Source organism: Haliotis asinina, chromosome 8 (assembly GCF_037392515.1).
Source record: "Haliotis asinina isolate JCU_RB_2024 chromosome 8, JCU_Hal_asi_v2, whole genome shotgun sequence".
Classification (NCBI taxonomy): domain Eukaryota; kingdom Metazoa; phylum Mollusca; class Gastropoda; order Lepetellida; family Haliotidae; genus Haliotis; species Haliotis asinina.
The window spans coordinates 49,986,910-50,007,084 of NC_090287.1; the positions used below are offsets into that span (position 1 = coordinate 49,986,910).

The window sequence follows — 20,175 nt, forward strand, 5'->3', positions numbered from 1 at the left end:
TCAGTGGACAATACATTGCCTGCCTCTATCAATTTGTGTTACCGCACTTCGATCATCCATCTATAATAAGGGCGAATTTTTGTGAAACAAATCTTTTAGTGACATGTGGATGCTTGAGTCATATGGAGATGTCTGAGTGACATTTTCCAAAAAGTGCAAACGCGATCGTGAGTACCATTTTGTTACTTTGGGCAACAGAAACGTCGGGGTCATAGAAGAAAATAAGCGAATGTTACACTCTGTGGATCTAATGTACTTATAAACATAAAGGCATAAGCGACAGAACAGTTCCGAAAGTTTCTTTTCACTCTTACTGCATGAAAAAGGACATGACATTCTTAAAAGAACCACGGGAACGTGGAATGGTAAATTTCCTACATATTCTAAGAATCACAACCAAAAATCTTCAAATCTTAACGTGACCGTGATAAAAGTAATACAATTAAATATAGAGCTTTGGAATAAAGACGGAACGTTGTTAGTATTGTCAATGCGTTGATATGGTTGGTGCATCGACTCCGGAATTAGCTCGGGATTTAGATGAATTACACGTTGACGATGTGAGACGAACGAATACGTTGATGAAGATGAATAAATAGTTGAGTTTATACTTCTTTGTTTGGTTCCACAAGGCATGACATGAACAATTATACATGAATGGGGTGAGCGGAGTTCCTGCTCATTCCCGGGGCGTTTCCAATGAGAAGCATTATCCTGCTCGCAGTCGTCCCTACACAGACGGTTGGAATGTCATACTCCCCTTTTTCAATATAGATGTGAGCATATATATATATATATATATATATATATATATATATATATATATATATCACAGAAGATATATCTACAGTTTTGACGACAATGTACAGGCAAAGACTCAACAATGTACAGATAGAGAGACAATAGCACTTCCTGGTACAGTTGATGTGATGACAGAAACAGCCATCGGGAATGACCAGTGAAGGTCATAAATGTCATACTAACTATTTAGCAATTAGTTGAAGTGACAAAGGGGAACGGGGTAGCTAACAAGTCAATATACACTGCGGAGCAGATGGCGTTTAAGAATTCAGATTAAATAATAAGAAATAAGTCTCACATGGCTTCTCTTCAAAGTTTTTTGTTTTTTAGACATACTTGGACTAAGGCTGTCCTGAATTAGACACTATATGACAGTGTCATCCCACCAACCATCCATCCATCCATCCACCTGTCAAGAATCCATACATCATGCTATTGTCATAACTGTAGTGAAGATTTCCAGTAACACGGTCATTGCTTGAAATGCATGTTAACTGTGTACACCGAATCTTTACACGTGTTTGAACAGAAATCGCTACAACAAGGCGGTTTGTTTCACATATGCATTGCAAATAATAAAATGAAAGTCTGTATAGATAAAGTTGTCTTTAATAAGTGACCGCCCATACGGAAATCGAGAAAACAACGATTTCATGTGAAGTTGACCAGTTTATCATTCAAGTCATGCATCTTATCTATTCAACACAGCTGTTGCGCCAGTGTTTATAACGAATGCAAGTTTTACGTCCGGGAAGTTCAACCAGCAACCGTTTCTTTGACAACAATGGGTCACGTGGGTATGACGTCAAAACAATCATATCCCTGAAGGGATCTCGTTGACGTGGGTCCCTGCAAGGATGAAGCTCGACACTATAGAGCGGCATGTATCATAATCTTTCATACTTCCAGATAATAATTATGTGAATGCAACAAGAGTTGATATAACAAGAGTCAGGTTGGCAAGAGTGAGCATCAGCTCTTGCCCTAATTACATGTAGACTGATGAGGGGTCTAGGCAATATCATGGATGGACCTTTGAGCTATCAATTTGCTCTTATCAGTATTATTTTCAACGAAGTAGAATTTAAAGGAAAACCGGAACGTATAACTTTATATATATATATATACACCTTTACAGGGAGGGCTCGGAAAGTGATTCACAGTTTCTGTCCCCAATTCCGGATATCATGGAGAGATCAATGTCTTCTACTCCAGGCAGAGGTAAGCTGATGTAATTCTAAAGGCAGATTAAAACTATTGTTTATGTAGCTGCACTAGAGAGTAACATGTTTGGTATTATGCTATGCTGCACTATATACACACATATCAATGTGCAGGGGTAATGCTACAGTGTTTAGTAATGTGGTATAGACATATGAATGTACATCACATTACATAAACACTGTATCGTTGCCCCCAACACCTTACGGCCCCAGCCCAGTTTCATACAAACCAGAAATATCTTTCTTTATGACTGGAAATGAGCTTATTAAATGGCATCGGTAAATTTTCGTTAGTGCATTGGATTCCGATTTTAGTCATGTTTTGCCTTCTTTAAAAGGTGTGGTCTTAATTACTTAAGAGTGCTTTTGTAACTTTCGTTTTTAGTAATTTGCAGTTTTGAAACTTTACTATTTTCCAGATCCTTACAATGACACAGCTGATGCTAGCAGTCATATAGCTAATGATGTTACAGCTGACTCAATCACGGAACGCCACCTCAGTTTTCCAAGTGGTAAGACATGTTCTACACTTGCAATATCCCCCTCAAAGAGTTTCGATAAACTCACTCGAATTAAGATGGGAAGTTACATTGTATACCAATAATAGCTTCGGATTTGTTCTGGACATTCGTTATTTAATTGGTAATGAAAGTGATAATAACCATGCTTTTGGTTTTCAAGGGTATCGGGAAGATCCAACATATCAAATGGATAAAGAAGGAGAAAGGTGAGTACAGAAGTCTGTAACCTTGATATGAATAGAATGATTAACTTGTAAATTAATTATGCCAAAATGTTCATTTCGAGCAAACACCGAAACATGCATTTTTTCTGCCCTGATGCATATATATGCCCATATGAAGAGAATTAAGGAACGTTTGCAAACAAGTCAACTTTAGCATATATTCGACGAGAGATGTCATGCACACATGCCTTTCTTTCCCTTTGGTCATACCGTCAGTAATCATATGTAGTCAGATAATTTGTTATTAACGAAATGACTCTCTTTAGTGTTCCTAAAAGTTTTAATTAAACCTAGTATATGCTACATAACGTCCATTCTCTTCCCACAGAGGTTACTCCTGTCATATCTTCCTACGTCAGAAAGATATGACAGGAGTAACCTCTGTGGGAGGAGAATGCATAACGTCTTGACCTCTTGTTTAATGTTTCAGCTTTGTTGACCATATCTTCAGTCTCACCAAGGAGCACAGAAAGGAGATTCAGGAAATGGGGAGACAACTCCGCCTAGAGCAGAAGAGGAACGCAAAGCTCCAGGAGGAGCTGAATCACTACCGACTTGAATGCAATAACTATAAAGTGAGTTGGATGATAGACCAGGCGGAGCTGGAGGATCTCCAGGCCAAGCTGCAGGGGATGGATAACTACCGAGACGAGATTAAGAACATCGAGGCTCAAATGAACTGCATTGAAGATGAAAACAAGAAACTTAGGAAATCTCTCTCGCAAGTTCATTGCGATAACAAAGCTTTGAGGAAACTCCTGAATATAACGGACATGCCAATCAAAATGGAGAAACCTCGAATGGATGAGGAAATGGGAGGAGCATTTGTCCATGTATTGCCGTCTTGTGTTCGCGACCGCAGGAGACCGGGGAGACGACGTCAACACACAAGGAAACCTCGTGGTGTCCTTACCACAATGCTTCCCCCAGTCAGCGAGAACAACAAGATTGTAGGCTCTCCACAGCAGACGACACCGTCTGTGCGGGATAATGCTCGACAACCTTTGGCTCGTCGGCCGTCACTGGGGAACATCTGCGCCCGTATCACTCGCAAAGACACATCAAGCCGACGACAGCCTCAGAGCGGTGTCCCTTTATCCTCAGCTATGTCTGCTGAAAATGTTCCACGTGGCCGTGTTCGGCATCCACGTACTTGGAAATAATTTGTATATTTTGCACAAAACAAAGTTGTATCAAAAGTGTTCTCAACTCTACATACATTTATGTTGTAATGTCTATATGTCATTTCAACATAAAGGAGTCTACTGTATCTTAATAATCTTTTCTGCATTATATTGATAAATGTCAGATGAACGTGTTTCAATAATGATATATGGAGCTATTAAAAACAGTAAATCTGTATCATGTTAAATGAAGTAATGTAAACGTATTCAGAGACCGTATACCAGTACATTGTCTCTGACGTATTTCAAATACGATTTCACTGCAGTAGTATAACTGCATGATTGATTATGGTTTCCCACAATGTTACCGAACATACATTACTAATGACTCTGATAAATAATATATAATAATTGTCATTTTTCGTTATACTTTAACCTGGTATTGTGAATGTATCAGATACAGGAGCAACAGATCATCATCGACGAGACGTGAGTGAAGTCAGTGTAAGCAACCTTCGGCCTGTGTTGATTCTACTTTTTCAGACCACACCAGATTTTGTAAGACTATACCCTGCCTCAATAACGACTGGTCCTCACGCCAGATTCTTGCATCGATATCGCTACACTTACCTTATTATATTTTTGGTCGTGTAGTTATTGCTGTTACGGATGCAATCATGTGTCTATGCAATGGTTAAATGTGGTCTTTATTTACAAAGTATGGGCGGTGCACTGATCCCAGGCGTCTCAGTTTGCTTCGGAGTTTAACCGTTTAATCATGTCAGGATATGATGACCGTTCAAATTCCTAATCCAAATCCAGTTATGGTTCTTGCTTCGGTTATCATCGCCATATATACAGGATCTGCATTACTTTGGGTTGTCTTCGGCATCCAGATGACCGTGATACAACTAAAACTTTCCATTCACATGTGTCCTTTGTGCAGGTGTCTTACGCTTCTAAGTTATCCAACCCAACATGACTCCACTGAAACACTGTTCACATCAGCTCACATAACTTCAATGAATTAATATACTGATTTGTTACATGTAATCATATCTGTCAGGTATACTGTTAGCTTGGTTCATTCAACGACCAGTATCTTTTACATCTACCGTTCTCTGTGCGATGTGATTCTGAATGAGGCAATCGCAGGTGCTCGTAAAACATTTTCCTTTAAACGTAAACAATGCTTCCGCAATGACCCAACTTCCCGAAAATGAACATCTGTGCGCCGTGGGTATTTTGAAAAAAGAAGCTGCCGGACATTGAATCTGGAGACTATACAGCTAAGCAATGCTAATCACGGGCAGCTGGTGGACGTGCATGTGATGTCAAATCAGACAATTTGACAATACATCTACGGAAACGATACTTTTGAAACTTCCACAATAACAGCTAGGAGACGCCCTTGAACGAGACCACGCAGTTTATGAGAGAACTTTACACAGATGATTCAGAGGCATCACATCCACCCAAGATTATAATGTTGAAAGCCGAGTAGAGGTATCATCAACAGAAGACTGTAAAGCCATCACGGTACACACGCATGCACGCACACACACACGCACGCACACACACACACACACTCACACACACATACATACATACATACATACATACATACATACATACATACATACATATATATATATATATATATATATATATATATATATATATATATATATATATATATATATATATATATATATATAACACTGACGGGGTCTTAGCTGTATATATATATATATATATATAACAGGAAAGGGGTAATAGGAAAACAATATATGTGCAAGTTTCAGGACAAGTCTTATATTCTCAAAAATCAAAACAGTACTTTGAGAGCTACGGTCTTCGAAAATGTCGAAAAGTTGTGGTATTTCGATTCCGTGCAAAATTACCTGTCAGAAATTGAACTACAGCAAATTTCTAGTGTATCGTGTACACAAACGACACGCATCTAAAAACAATAATTGGACAGTAACGGTCAGGGCTCTATAGTCACAATATTTTTTTAGATTTCTTCCACTCCAGTGGAAATCCTTTTGTCAAAACTATTCTTAAAAAGCTGTTCCATTCCTGTAAAAATGGTCAGATCTTAGTCCGTGTTTGGGAACAGATATAGGCCTGACGGAGACAGGTCAGGGAACTTGGTAGGGTGCGGAAGAGTTGATATATACACAGGCACATTGATGGAATAATAGCCTGTGTCCTGGAACATGCATCCTTGATATCATCAGGGTATATTTTCTAGTACGTCTCCACTATATCCTGGATGCATCTACTGCTCAGCCCGATGAATTTAGTACCTCACTTGACTGGCTTTTTTTTCAATCAGGTGCGTATGCTGGGAAGCTGCCAGTCACAACTCACTTACACATTATAAAGGATCTAACCGATTAAACTTGGCGTCACAAATGATGCAGAGGTACTCTGAAAGAGGTAGGAGTTCTTGCATATATTTTTTGTTAAAGTTTTGGGTTTTTCAATTTGTCTGTATGACTTCCTCAAAATCTGACTCGTATTGCGAACAAACCTTCACAGCTGCGATAGGTATCTATGACTCTGGCATGCTCGGTTGTAATGGTGGTATAACTGATTGGCTACTGTGAGAATACGGAGTCAGCATGTGCATTAGAGTATAGTGGGGACCTATCGGAACGTATACTCTGGAGACATTGAGGATGTGGAAGTTCATAGCCTTTCCAGTCCATAGGAGAGTTTTTGCCTTCTTCAGGGCTGATGCCACTGTTTTCAATGTTCTTTGCACAGGAAGTAGTTAAGTCACATTTTGCAGTCATAAACCTTTGCAATAACTTCAATTCGAACACATCCGCTTTGAATCAATCTATCGCTAATATTCAAAGGAATTAGGCGATGCTCCATTTTGCTGTGATATTATCTGGAAACACAGTCGTATGATTGTATATGCATTCCATATTTATTTCATTTAGTATTGGGAAAAGACGTCCTACAATTGGTAAAAGAGATAGAGGAGATACAGGTTTGTGTGGGAAGATATTTGCCATGCAAGTGAAAAACACTATGGTATAGGTACTGCTAGGTTTTATGATACATGGGACGTGAAAAATATGGAAAACCAAAGTAATGGAAAACCTGGAAAACCTGTCGTACGGGTTCTCTATGTTCAAGATACAGTCAGAGATCTCGATTTCTTCTGGAATCCCTATTTGGAGTCGCTCCAAGGTTGTTTAGAGTGTATCTCTGCTTCTCCAGAAAACGCATTTCTTTCCCAGTGGTCTATGGCGCCACACCTTCAAGTAGAGTTGTCTGATTTGAATAGAGAAGGTAGTTCCCATATCAGCGAGGCAGTCTGTGCATTGGTTGTGTCTGTCCTTTGTTTCTGGGCGAGAACGAGAACCTGCCTGATGCAGGTCGAAATTGATTGGTGGGTATATGTAGACAAAATCTATAATTTTGCAGTCTTCTACAAATCGGCAAAAGCGCAGTAAACAAAGTTCGAGAAAGTGCATAGGTATGTGGTAACTCTCGTAGGAAGTGTCCCAAATGCTCGGGGATTTGTTTCTCTTTGTCGTAAAGCAATAGATGGGGACATTTCTCTAACAGTGTCTCAAACACACTTTTGTGTGTGTGGTCTGCTTTCCTTTTTAGTGGGCTGTAGGAGCTGAATTGGACCGTTTTCAGGTCCCCAGAGACATGGCACATCTTCACGTGCTTTTCTCCCCAAAGGTCAATGTGATTCTCAAATTGGAAATGAGCCTCTTAGAGATCCAGGCATTAGAGAGGATAGATGATTCAAAATCAGCAACATGCATAAACATGTATGTCCAACGTCTATGTGTTATCCCGCGATTAATGGACAGGTACGTAATTCCAAGATGTCATTGGTGTCAAGAGCCCCAGCGCTGTACCAATCGTTGGTCAAACGTTATGTTATCGGATGAAACAAGGGTTACTTTGGACATGGTTGACTGGCAATATGAATGGGCATTTTCATGGCGTTAAAGTCAGACAGAACGATTGTTTAGCAGGTGACTCTAAATTGTGTGGCATGGTAGTGATTTGCTGAAGACTTTCACGTTACTTACGGCCATGTCACTTGGCCGTGAAAAACATCCTGGAATGCTCACGTGATCGTCGTTCGTGTTCCAGTGAAGGAACATAAAGCTGGTATTGTTATGTACTGTTAATATGTGTTTTTATGACGTGATTGACAGTAGGACGCGTTGGTCAATCATCTGAATAACCTACAAATGGTCATTTGACAAGCAGTGAAACTCTCGGTCAGATGTTACTGTTGCATTGTTAAACTATTTATATCAAAGAAATATAACAACAGTGTCATTATCAGAAGTATAGACTATCATAGCACATGTTGCATGTGTTAAGTATTTGATAAGATTCAGAATCTTCAGATGATACTTTGTTGGTCACATGTTTCTGTGATAATTGAATGTAGTTATGCCTCGGAATGCCTACTAAACTAGCAGTGTCATTCATTTGACGGTGGGCCATTGACAAATAGTGAATTATCTCCATCATTTCTGGGGTTACTGAAATTACACTGCTTCCTTTGGCAAGCTTAAACTCTTCAGCCTACGTTTTTGTGGAAGAGGTTTGTTATTTACAGACAGCTTTAGGTGTTAAGGCCGTTTTCTGAAAGTACACAAGGCCCACTCTAAGTATAGAAAATGGTAACTATTACAAAGAGTTCAAATAGCTGGGTCATTGTTTGTGCGTGCTGTCTACCGTCTACCATTTATTTCTGTGGGTAATTAGTCTCTTTCACTCGTATTAGCTTGGTAGAATATTGATATTCAAGTATTGATTCATAGCTTCCAGCAGATTGTACTTCTGTAGGACACTGATTCAAATCTCTGTTGATTGTTACGGTAATGAAGATATTGGTAGAGTATTCTGTGGGGGAGCCTCGTTGATAGGTTGTCATGGAAGAGTGAACATAGTTAAACAGCATAAGTTGACACTTTGAGTAGTAGAGGGAATGGGGGTTCTAACTCACACCCAAATAAACCATATAATCGCCAGTAGCGTGAATCTAGACCCAATTCTTCACAAACTCTGAAAAAACAGGCACTGCCCATATGCTTTCACTTAAGGTGACTTTGGGGTCTAAAAGATCATTTTAACTTCGATGGCTCATGTAGGGGTGAGTTAGAACGCCGCATTCCCTCTATTACCCTATGTGTTTAAATCTCTATAATGAGAGAGCATCCCCCCACATCTTTGAGCAATTCTCTAGAATTCCTTTCTCCTCACTTTGTTCTACAATCGCGGTTTGTAACTTCACTCTGAGTGAATTACACATCGTCCCCATATACAAAGAACTCACATTGACTACACCCGAATATTTCGTTCCTTTGCTCATAAGTCTATGAATGTTATTCTGATCTGGCTCTTTATTATTTTTCATTAATGTGTGATATCCGACTATTGTATTCTTGACGATAACCAGTTTACTCTTATCATAATATCTCACATAATCAGCAAATTAAGATGAATCGGGCCCTTGTATTTTCACCCTGAGGATTGGATTTTCTAACACAGCCCCACTTTCAGAGTAGTTTGAATTTTCGTAAACAGAGGCAGATTATAAATCTCAATTCCATTTTGTGGTGAGCACTTTGATGCAATTTCTTCCTCAATTGCTCGCACGAGAAATGACACGGCTTTAAATAATGGGGATTCTTGGTTATCTTGTGTATATTTCATGATTGAAATCGACAGCCCATAAGGGCGGTTCGCTTTAGTCATATTCTATTCGCTTCAACTTTATCTGTGAATCTGAGCTTCAGCAGACTCTCCTTAAAATATATTTGCACATAACTCGCTTCCGTCGATGTCAATGTATTTATCCCAATCACACTCAAAAGTTATCAAATCCGGGAAAGTCTTATTCTGGATCTCTTTTTCGCAAGCGGCAATAAAAATCATTTACGTGGGTCGTCATGGTATACCCATAAAATAATTACAGTTTAAATGTGGGGGTATCCCCCACTATATCAATCTAAGACATTGACTCCATCAAAACGGTTTAATGTGTATCTTCTATTATGCCACTGGTTTTGGTAATAAATGCCTGTTGGGCCTGTTGTATCCCTTGTTTCATCTATTTTTTTTTCATCCTCAATTATAGAAATTTTTTTACAAACCTTCGATCGAATCTCGTCTTTCTTTTTGTTGTATATTTCTAGTTTGCCTAGAGTCAAACGAAACTCTTATTCTGAGTTTTTGTTGTCATTGAGTGCGGAGAAAACATGATCGTCTATCATGTTTAACTTTGCTTCAGCAAGAATTCTAATTTCATCGTGTTTCTTTGCTTTACTATTCAATATGCGGGATACAAATTTAAACACTGATCGAGCTGTTCCTGTCATTATTGCTGCTATTTCAAGTGCTAACACCACTGGTGCGGGCTATGACTGTTGTCAACAACCCAACTCCTACTGCTCTTAATCCCATGCTAGTTGCCATTAGGGTGGTATCAGCACCATCTATGTAGTTGAAAAATCTAATACAATCAATACTGTCGTAAACGTTTATTGCAAAGATATATTGTTCGTATGTGTATCCTACTTAATAACATACTACATACTAACGATGTGTTATGCACCGTGGTTGTGTTGGTTCTTGGTCCTTTCAATGCTGACGGATGTGTCGAACACTCGGATAAGTCGAACTTTTCCCTTGGACCCGATGATTTCGACACAACAGTGTTCGACTGTATATTTTTTATGTAGTGATGCCCGAATGTCATGCCCTTGTTCTAGTTGATGTTTCATTTCACATATCTGTTTAAGTCAAAATCCATCTACACTCCCCTTTATATTTCCTTCTTCATCTACGACTGGATACAGACCCATTATATTTGTCTATGACATAGTCTATAAATTTTTTTTTCATTGTCTGTCATTTAATTTTTGATTGATATATTTTAAGCCTGTAAGGTTCACATTATCGTACAGGTAAATGGGTCAGATATTATTCTTTATTGTTTTCATTTACAATACGAACCCCATCGAGGCTTATTGATAGGTTGATAGCCTTGTCTTATTATGATTCGACAACGTTTATTCTCATGCCTTTTAAACCAAAATATTCTAAGAGCATCTAAAAGTATTCTTGGTTCAGAAATTTCTGCAAGATATACACCTATAGTTAGTGTTGTGTATGGTTTCATACCATATGAATCCGAAAAAAATCACATTGGTAATCGTATACACTGTGAATGACTAAACTGGCATTCAGATTGACTGGCGCTAGCATGTTGCCAGTGTGACCTGGTATCCGTAACGCTTGTATAGAATTATCTTTAAAGGACGTGAGAAGCATACCATTGTTAGAAATTTTGGAAATGAAATCATTTTGGTTAAAAAAGATGTAGGGGTTGGTTAGTGTTATTTTAATTCACCATTCAAGTTCTGTAAAATCTGCTAGTGCCATTTGTTTGCATACCTTATCTTTAAAGGTCACATACAACGTAAAATACAACTTTGCAGATTCTGATACCTTTCAGTATGCACTTACTGAAAAAAATCATCAAAAATGTCATAAGCTATAAATTTGAAAAAAAATGCGATGAAATAAAAGCCTGCGAAATTGGAGTTCAAACGATTCACTTAATTTCCCCTAGCATTGGGGTAAAAAGTGATTTCAACAGCTATGCTGCGCCCATGATGCATGCACAGTGAATAAGTTTGCCGAGCTTGAAACAGTATGCATGCCCAGCAAGTTTGTGTACACAAACAAGTAAATAATCTACTCATTACTTAAAACAACTTGTTGATTGTGGTAAGCAGTCTCTGTCACAGAGAAAGCTCAATGTCTGGTTTATTGACACCTATGTCTGCCTCCCTGTCTGCTAATGACAGTATGCAATACACAGCCTCAATCATTGACCACATCCAATTTGAACTTGACACCTATCAGGCTATATGCCATAAACAAAATAAAATGATTTATGACTCGTGCACCCGAGTCCTGTCTCTACCACATTATGTAATTAGACAGGTGTGATACTTGTACACATGACATGTTTTTATGTCTGTGGGTTGCAAACAAACTACATTCATTTTTCTCGGATGACTAGATCTGACAGAAACTGATGTAAACTCTTGTCAGTTTCAAGTCCTGCTTTGTACTTGGACGAATGACAGTTTCCAACCGCACAATAGTTCACCATCTCTACGGAGATGATTTTTGAATTCATAGAACATGCATCTACAAAACCCAACATCTCTATATACATTCTTTATGGATAACAACTTCTAGAGCATATGATTTTGTTTGACAACAATATATGAATCCATACAGAAACGACGCATCAAGTACAATAAAAATACAGGGAAGAATCTTACTTTCTTGTGACTCGCCATACTTCTAAAATGCTCATGAAACAGATCATCTTTCTGTACATACAATGAGCCCTCAGCGTATCAGCAAATGAACCAGCCAATCAGAAGCCGTCGTTACACAAGCTAATTACACAAATTATTATACCTCAAAAATGAGAACAGCACTGTATATTTGTCAATGGGTACTTATTGGGAAAGCTCAAATCTGTGGTGATAAAAGCCACGTCGAGGGTTATTGTTGTTTTCACTGTAAAGGTTTTACTAACTATAAGTGCTTGGTGTGTGGTATAGGGGTGAAAGGTCATTACAGAAAATGTAAAGCTCATGTAAATGTAAAGCAGACAAAAAACGATTTTAGCTTATTTATGAGAAAAAAACGACTACATCCATGAAGTTAAATGCTTGTTAAAGATCAAGGTATGATTTGTAATTCCTCGTGAACAAATCCTCTACGCATTCCATTTTCCAAGATGTACAGGTTAGGTTCCCCGTCTTTGATATCCACTCGATTGATATTGTAGGTTTTCATAGACCAAATAGGATCTATAGCATGTTTAAGGGTGTCTCCCTTGTGTTCACCTGGTTGATATAAATATCTAACAATCGCGCAATCTGGAATTTTTTTTTAAAAATTTTCGACGGGGTGCTGCTGCCTCCGCTGCAACGGATTTCATACAGATTGCATCGACTGGTCTCATTACTTCGTAATTCATAAAGTCAACCACCCGAGAAAGTCATATTACCCATTTGGTGTTTCTGTGTGGGGGGCCCAATTCTGAATTGAGTGAATATAGGTGTGCTAACAAACGTTCGACTATGGTGAGATTGAATCTCTCCGCTATGGCTTGACGTCGATGTTCTCCGACCGGACCACGCCTTACCTTGGTATTGTGTTTGGCTAGCAGTTGTGACATGGCACCCAAGAATTCCTGGCCTGGATCGACTTGCAGCTCTGAGGGCCATTTCAGCGGACTGCGTTTGTATATGGGTTCAAATCTGTGGGCTACTTGAGTCGCATCCTTCGTGGTCAAGGGTTCAGCTTCCTTGTAGCGGTTGGCCACGTCCACAACTGTCAGAGCATGCTTGTAGGTTTTACCTCTGACTGTGTCATGTGGAAGAAACAACAGGTCAGCCTGGTGAACTGAGTAAGTATATGTATATCAAATTTTCTCCTGGGTATATATTTTGGTGCCAGTAAGTATACTTGCCATATAGCTTGTTTTTTTAATCAGGCTTTGGCTTTTTCTTCCGAAACACGTGAGACTTTAGCTAATTTTTTAATAGCGTCACCCCTTTACAATATCCTCGCAGACTGTTGTAAATTTTCTCCATTATGTCGATGGAATTTAAATATTTTTATGACCGTAAGCATAGGTATTGACACCATCTGAAGCTATCCATCGTTTTGTATCCATCGGTGACTGAGATGTCTTATTTAAAGACTTTTTCACACCTTTAGTCTTTCTTATTTCAGTGTCATCTGCTTTCTTGATAGGTCTCAACCCAATGTATTCGGTGAACTGTGTTCCCGCACATTCGTCCTTCATCTTACCTAACACCTTTTTGTTGATTTTGCTATGCATGGGGTGGTCTCTCGGGTAATCATTGGTGTCGTATAGATGTATATTTGTTTTTATTTCCTCATACATGTCTCACTGAATTTCCATTAGCAGGGAATCAGTATCCATGTACAATACCTTGCACCTGCCACCATATTGTTTCTTGAGCTTGTAGTAGTAGAAGTCATATATCAGGTGTTTGGACAGGTCTAGAATGCTCATACCGACATAGACTGGCTGATTAAGTTTAATGTGACTCTTTTTCATATGAATAGCTGCCAAGTCATCATCGAATATAGTACTTCTATAGTACGACGGGCTTGCTATCAGTTTCCTGAGCTTGTCTTCCTCACTTGACCGGACTAGCTTCATGTTAATGTGTTTTCGTAAATTCTCCACCATTTTGCCTAATACAGAGTTGTTCATTAGTTTGTACAGGTTTTTCTCCAAGTTGTTGGTGGCCAGCCATTGCCTTTGATCGAACTTCAACATTCTATGTACTCTAGTCAGCTTCATACCCAGCGATAGATACAGCTGTAAAGCACAATAGTGAACGATATACTTTGTTTTGTTCATCAAATTTGGTACCAGTTTTTCAATGGGGGATACCCCCATACCCCCAAGCAAGTCATGCTGGTACTCAGACATCCATCCTTGGTTAACCCTCAACCGTTCAGGTGCCAGGGGGTAACTGTTGTGAGATCTATGCAATTCCTCCAGGTACTCCACTTCTAGGATATAACCAGTCAGGGTATTCCCTCCCCCCATCAGTGTTTATCACAGTCTGAAAATTACTCTCAGGCACTCATTCAAATCCACTCGTGGGTAGATATTGACTCATAGCCAAGCCGTACAGGTTGTTGGCATCGAGGTAGAGTAGGTGGTTTGTAGGTTTCTTAGGGTTATAGCCTTCCATATACTTGTTAGCTTTGGCATAACATTTTGATGCCATAGAAATACCCCCGCGTAACCCTTTAGCAATAAATAGATGCATATCGTAATCTGTGAATAATTCTAACTCCTCGCCGGTTTTCTTCAGTAGGGCATCCCATGAGAGCCCAGGACTCGAATAATACTATGTGGGATCCAACCTGTACTGCTTCTGAATATCTCGAAAACATCAGCCAGCAACAACACGTCCGTTTTCAGTCAGTCAGTGGGAGGTAACTTTGTCTCATTAAACTTAGACCGGTCATCGATATATTCATACAGATATATACCCTTACGTAGCAGCAAAGTTCTAGTTTTCTCTTCTGTGTAACGATTAGTTATAGCTAAGTCATTCGGGTTATTAGCCTTTACCAAACTATCTAGAGATGACAACAAAAACTGAACACTATCTATGAATCTTAACCTATTTAGTGAAAAAGATATATATCTTTCCATATTGTTTGGGATACAGGATATGTTGCCTTCTACCTTTGAAATAACTTGCAAAATCAAGTGTGAATCATACCTGTGTAAACTGTGAAACACCACTGGGATATGAATAAGTTAAGGATTTATTCTTAACTTTAAATTACACTCATTGTGAGCTGCACCTCTGTATTTACAATGTGTGCTTTTGTTGTGGGCTTTCTGATCTGCTTGGGTCATGCACATTGGTGTTTTGTTGCACAATTTTTTCTTGATCACTTCTTCTTCATTTTGTGAACACTTCAGAAATTTTTCAGCTGCGTCTGGGCCTCTATAAATAACGGGAGGGTTAGTTTGACCATCACAACGAACAAGTACATACCCAAATCCACACACTTCATGCTGTTGTATCATTTGTGTGAAACTTGAATAAGGGGACTGAGCTACTGTACCGACTGGTTTAATGATAGCTTCAAAATCGGCATAGATAATGTATGGTACTGCCATCTGATTTTTGTGGTTGATAAATTTCAAGATATTGTTGTTTTCTCTTGGCATCTCTATCCTTTTAGCTCTTTCCCCCACCTCTAGACAATCACCCCTGTCCAAATCGAGCAGATCGGCCCTAGAAAAGCCATGAAGGCACCTTTCAAAGAAGTGGTTTTTCCCTTTATGTTTTGACTGATTATACACCAAACAATTGAAATGCTGTATCGTTGTGTAGTGACATTGTTCCCCTTTTTGTAATAGAAATAGATTAATCGTTTTTCTACCCTCTTTATATAATAAAGGGCTTATCCTGTGGACTGTACCTTTTTCACTCTCATGCCCGAATATGTTTATGGCCAAATCTGGATTCCGTTTTTCTACTTTTGTGAACTGAGAGATAGGGGTGGGTTCCTCTATACCTTCCCAACTGACACCATGATCTTTTGGATAAGTGGAAAGCCAGCAAGGATTTTTCTTAGCTGGAAATTTACCAACTATTACCGATATCATCGCACAATCCTCACCAGTATTTGGAATATTAACTATAGTGTGTTTTTCAACAAAATATTTTGGGGTGGGTAAAGATTTACCTCCTTTCAAGGAAACAGTTTGCAATATCCAGGTAGACCATGTCAACCACCCAACCAGATCCCTGATTAGTGTACAGTTCTAATGTTTCACAATTTTTTGCAAAGAACCTGTCAACTGCAGAGTTAATGGTTTCTGAGTTTGTTGTAACTTCCTGTTTACCTCTGAAGTAAACATTGGTATATTCAATTGCTCCATTCACCTGTTGTTTCTCTAGTATCATATTTAACATGAGTTGAAATTTAATGCCTCTTAAATCTTTCATTTGTTCATTCACTTTATGAAAAGCCAATTGTTTTATATCTCCAATGTCTATATTTCATTGAACTTCCATCTTCAACCTCTCAAATATTTTCCTATAGCACGCTCAGCAGGCGTGAATTGTGATTCTTTAGGTTTTTGTTCCTTCACTAACTCGAGGATCTCAGACTTCCTCATACGGGAATACCCTCACATTCCATGTTCATGAGCTTGTTTTTTTACCTCTTTCACAGGTGTTTTTTGATACTTTAACCCTAATAAATTTAGTAACTCATGTTTCCTCATATGTGAATACCCTCACATTCCACGTTCACGTACGTGTTTCTTCCACTCATGCACTGTAATCATGTTACAATGTTTATACTATATGTGAAATTGTCTTGTACATCAAGGAAGTAATATGCATTGTGTCTCAAAGTGCATCAAGGAAGTGATATACCGCCGTTGCCATAGCGCTATCACATTATCACAGTGTTAATAACAGTATAGACCTGTTAAACCGAGATTATTGCTCTCAGTCCTGAGTAGCTCAATCGGTTGAGGTGCGGGCTTATCATGTACAGGTGCGCAGCTGTGCATTGTGTGTTCATATCCCGCCATTGCCTCAGTTTGACTGCCTTGCACAATTTCATGACGCGAGGGGCAAGCGGTCCTTGCAAATTTTGTGAGCAAGGGATCATGATCATATCAGTTGGGTCTGCAGGGCACTCACATGCTGAGAGAAGGCACCGATTCATCTTAATTTGCTGATTATGCGAGATATTATGATAAGAGTAAACCGGTCATTGAAAAGAATAGAATTGTCGGATATCACACATTAATGAAAAATAATAAAGAGCCAGATCAGAATAACATTCATAGACTTATGAGCAAAGAAATATTCAGGTGTAGTCAATGTGAGTTCTTTGTATATGGGGACGATGTGTAATTCACTCAGAGTTAAAGGGGCACTGATGCGGAGCAATTTCCGTGGACTGGTGTAAACTTTTGTTATTGTTTTTCTCCCGTGAGTACACGGATGATATTGTTATGATATGGATCTCGGGTCCAAGTGAGGGTACCAATGAAATCCCTTATCTAACTGGCGTGCTGGTTTGCTTGGGGGAATTAACTCAGCAAAGAGTCCGAAGTCACAAGAAGCTAATTACAATTTTATTTACAAGAGATGGAGTAACAAGGGTGTCCACAGAGAGTCGGTACAACCCTCTGGGCTGAGGGCTAGAGCTGACCTGTGTTGGGAGTCTAAACCCTACTGATCGACAAATGAAGTTGGAGACTATTTAACTACAATTTAAACAATACAAAGATTCTGATTTGCTGACTGATACAAAAATGGGTGTAACCTACAATAGCCAATGAAATACAGAATAAACAAAATGGTGTGTGTCCTACCATTACAACTTCAGTGACCAGACAGGGGGAGTACTTAATCTTTTAATCCTATTATCTAAGTGACATTAATCTTGTTGGCACATTTACTGGATGCTTGATTGCTTACTCTGGGCTGGATCTTTAACGACCCTTAACTGGTGTTTGCATCATGTTATTTTACTGTAGGTGATAGCATGTTTACCTCATCAAAGCAGTTTATTAACCTGTCTAGACATAACCCTTGTCTTAGTGAATGGTTTGTCTTACAGTGGTGTTCTGATTACCTCAGGCTAGGATTTTAACTATGAAATTGTGTGGTCATAACTTATACCTTTTTCAATAGAATTTCTGTGAGATAAGCTTTACTACTTTTGAGAGGAGTCTTGTCTAAGCTATTACTGATACATGATGAAACTAATATTCTATATTCATATTTTCCTAATATTTGAATGCTAATATATTGCTTGTACTGGTTACAATTTATAATGAATTTTGGTATGAATTATCATTTCATGATAACTTCCCCTCTGTCTGAAAAAGTTTGGTCCCCAAACTTGTACAAAAGTAGATGGACACTTGCATCATAATGTTAGAATAATAAATGACAGTTAAATGTATTATTGTCTCTCTCTGATATAGGGGCACAGGTTCTTTTTGCTGTCGTCAGGGTGTCAGGATGTGGAATCTGGCTTGTCTTGGCTAGGTGTGCTGGTTCTTGATGTTTCCAAGAGGCCTTGTGATGGTTCCACATCCTAATTTTTGGAGTTGACTTGTCCGTTATCCCATGCAGACAGATGATTTGTATGAAAAATACAAAACAAATGAGAGTTAGTTAGTGGCAACGATATTCATGTAAATTATTTCGATTTGTGCAGAATATGTACATAAGGATATTTTGCCCTGAAAATAAATTGTCTATTAGTAAAATGTCTCTTATATGAAGTCAAGACCTGGAATCAGGCATGGGCAATGTACATGGATTAGTAAGTATCTCATGTTAGGAGAGAAATGTTATGTAGAAGCAAACATATATACATGTGCTTGTGCATTTAACAAGTGCATTTGTTCTTTGAGCTCATACAAGTACATTTTGTTTAGAACTATTAGTTCTAACACCTTTAATTTGTTTAGTGATTTTTAGTTCTGTTTTATTTTATTTTATTTTGGCTTTGGTTTACTTAACTGAGTTTACTTCGCTCAATTTTTTGTTCACTTAGTATCAGTCCAAGCTGTATACTTGGCTCATTTTCGGTCTATTCCCTTTTCGCATTGGTTTTGTTCATTCCGTTTTTGGCACGCTGTATTTCATTTTACGTTTCGCATTGTTTAAGGTTTGTTCCATTACGGTACGACGTATTTTACTGTATTTCGCTGTCGTTTCGCAATAGGTTTGTTTCGTTTCAGTACGGTGTACTTTGCTTTCATTTCGCGATAAGTTTGTTTTGTTTTAGTACAGTGTACTTTGTTTTCGTTTCGCGATAAGTTTGTTTTGTTTCAGTACAGTGTACTTTGTTTTCATTTCGCGATAAGTTTGTTGTGTTTCCGTACGGTGTACTTCGTTTTCGTTTCGCGATAGGTTTGTTTCGTTTCTGCACTCCAGTACTTCATTTCACCTCATTTCACGTTTGAGATTGGTTGATCAGAACAATGCTCAAAACTTTGTTGTGATGCAAATAACTCAGGTGATCAGGCTGATGTCATTTGTTCACATCTAGTGTCTTCAGGTAACACAATGTGAAATGACACGACAACAAACCTTAATATTATTAACAAGGAATTAGCTCTTATTTGAGATGGTACTGTAAAAGAATATCCTGTACACTTCGCAGAAATATTGATATCTCACGACCAGATGTGCATGTCTCGCACACTCCTTGGAATGGTCGGGAGATTCTATCATCTGTTGTTGAATAATAAAGAAAGTCTGCGCTTCTAGCAAAATTTCCATAGAAAGTTGGATCTTGGCAGGGGTGGTACGATATAGTCCTTCAGCTGGATTTGAAAATTGGAGAGTCATCATCTTGATAATGTTCTTCAGGGGTGGCGGTTTTGAGCATAAATTTGACATCTTCGTAGCTCTCATTGAGGTAGTCCTGCATGAGATGGAGAGGAACACATTCAAAAATTCATAAGTATAATCATCATCATGGACATTATCAGGCTCATTACAAGAACAATAATAGTTGTTGTCAATAGTGACTGAGACAAAGCACTCTCCTTGACTTATTTCAATGGCCGAAACTTCCGTTATTGCCTCATTGACTTGGCGTGTGTGTTTTGGATATGGGTCTGTATTCAATT

At 38.6% G+C, this 20,175-nt stretch overlaps 2 protein-coding genes across 2 annotated transcripts in view; both read left to right on the forward strand.

Annotated features, from left to right (window-relative positions):
* Positions 1-20,175, forward strand: part of LOC137293473 (SNW domain-containing protein 1-like) — a 123,154-nt gene that overhangs the window by 93,231 nt on the left and 9,748 nt on the right. The gene's annotated exons all lie outside the window — the stretch shown is intronic.
* LOC137294644 (uncharacterized) lies at positions 15-4,304 on the forward strand. Its single transcript, XM_067825705.1, has 5 exons — positions 15-167; positions 1,940-2,022; positions 2,444-2,536; positions 2,706-2,751; positions 3,200-4,304. Exons 2-5 carry the CDS (start codon positions 1,989-1,991, stop codon positions 3,930-3,932), a joined length of 906 nt encoding a protein of 301 aa, XP_067681806.1. The 5' UTR covers positions 15-167; positions 1,940-1,988; the 3' UTR covers positions 3,933-4,304.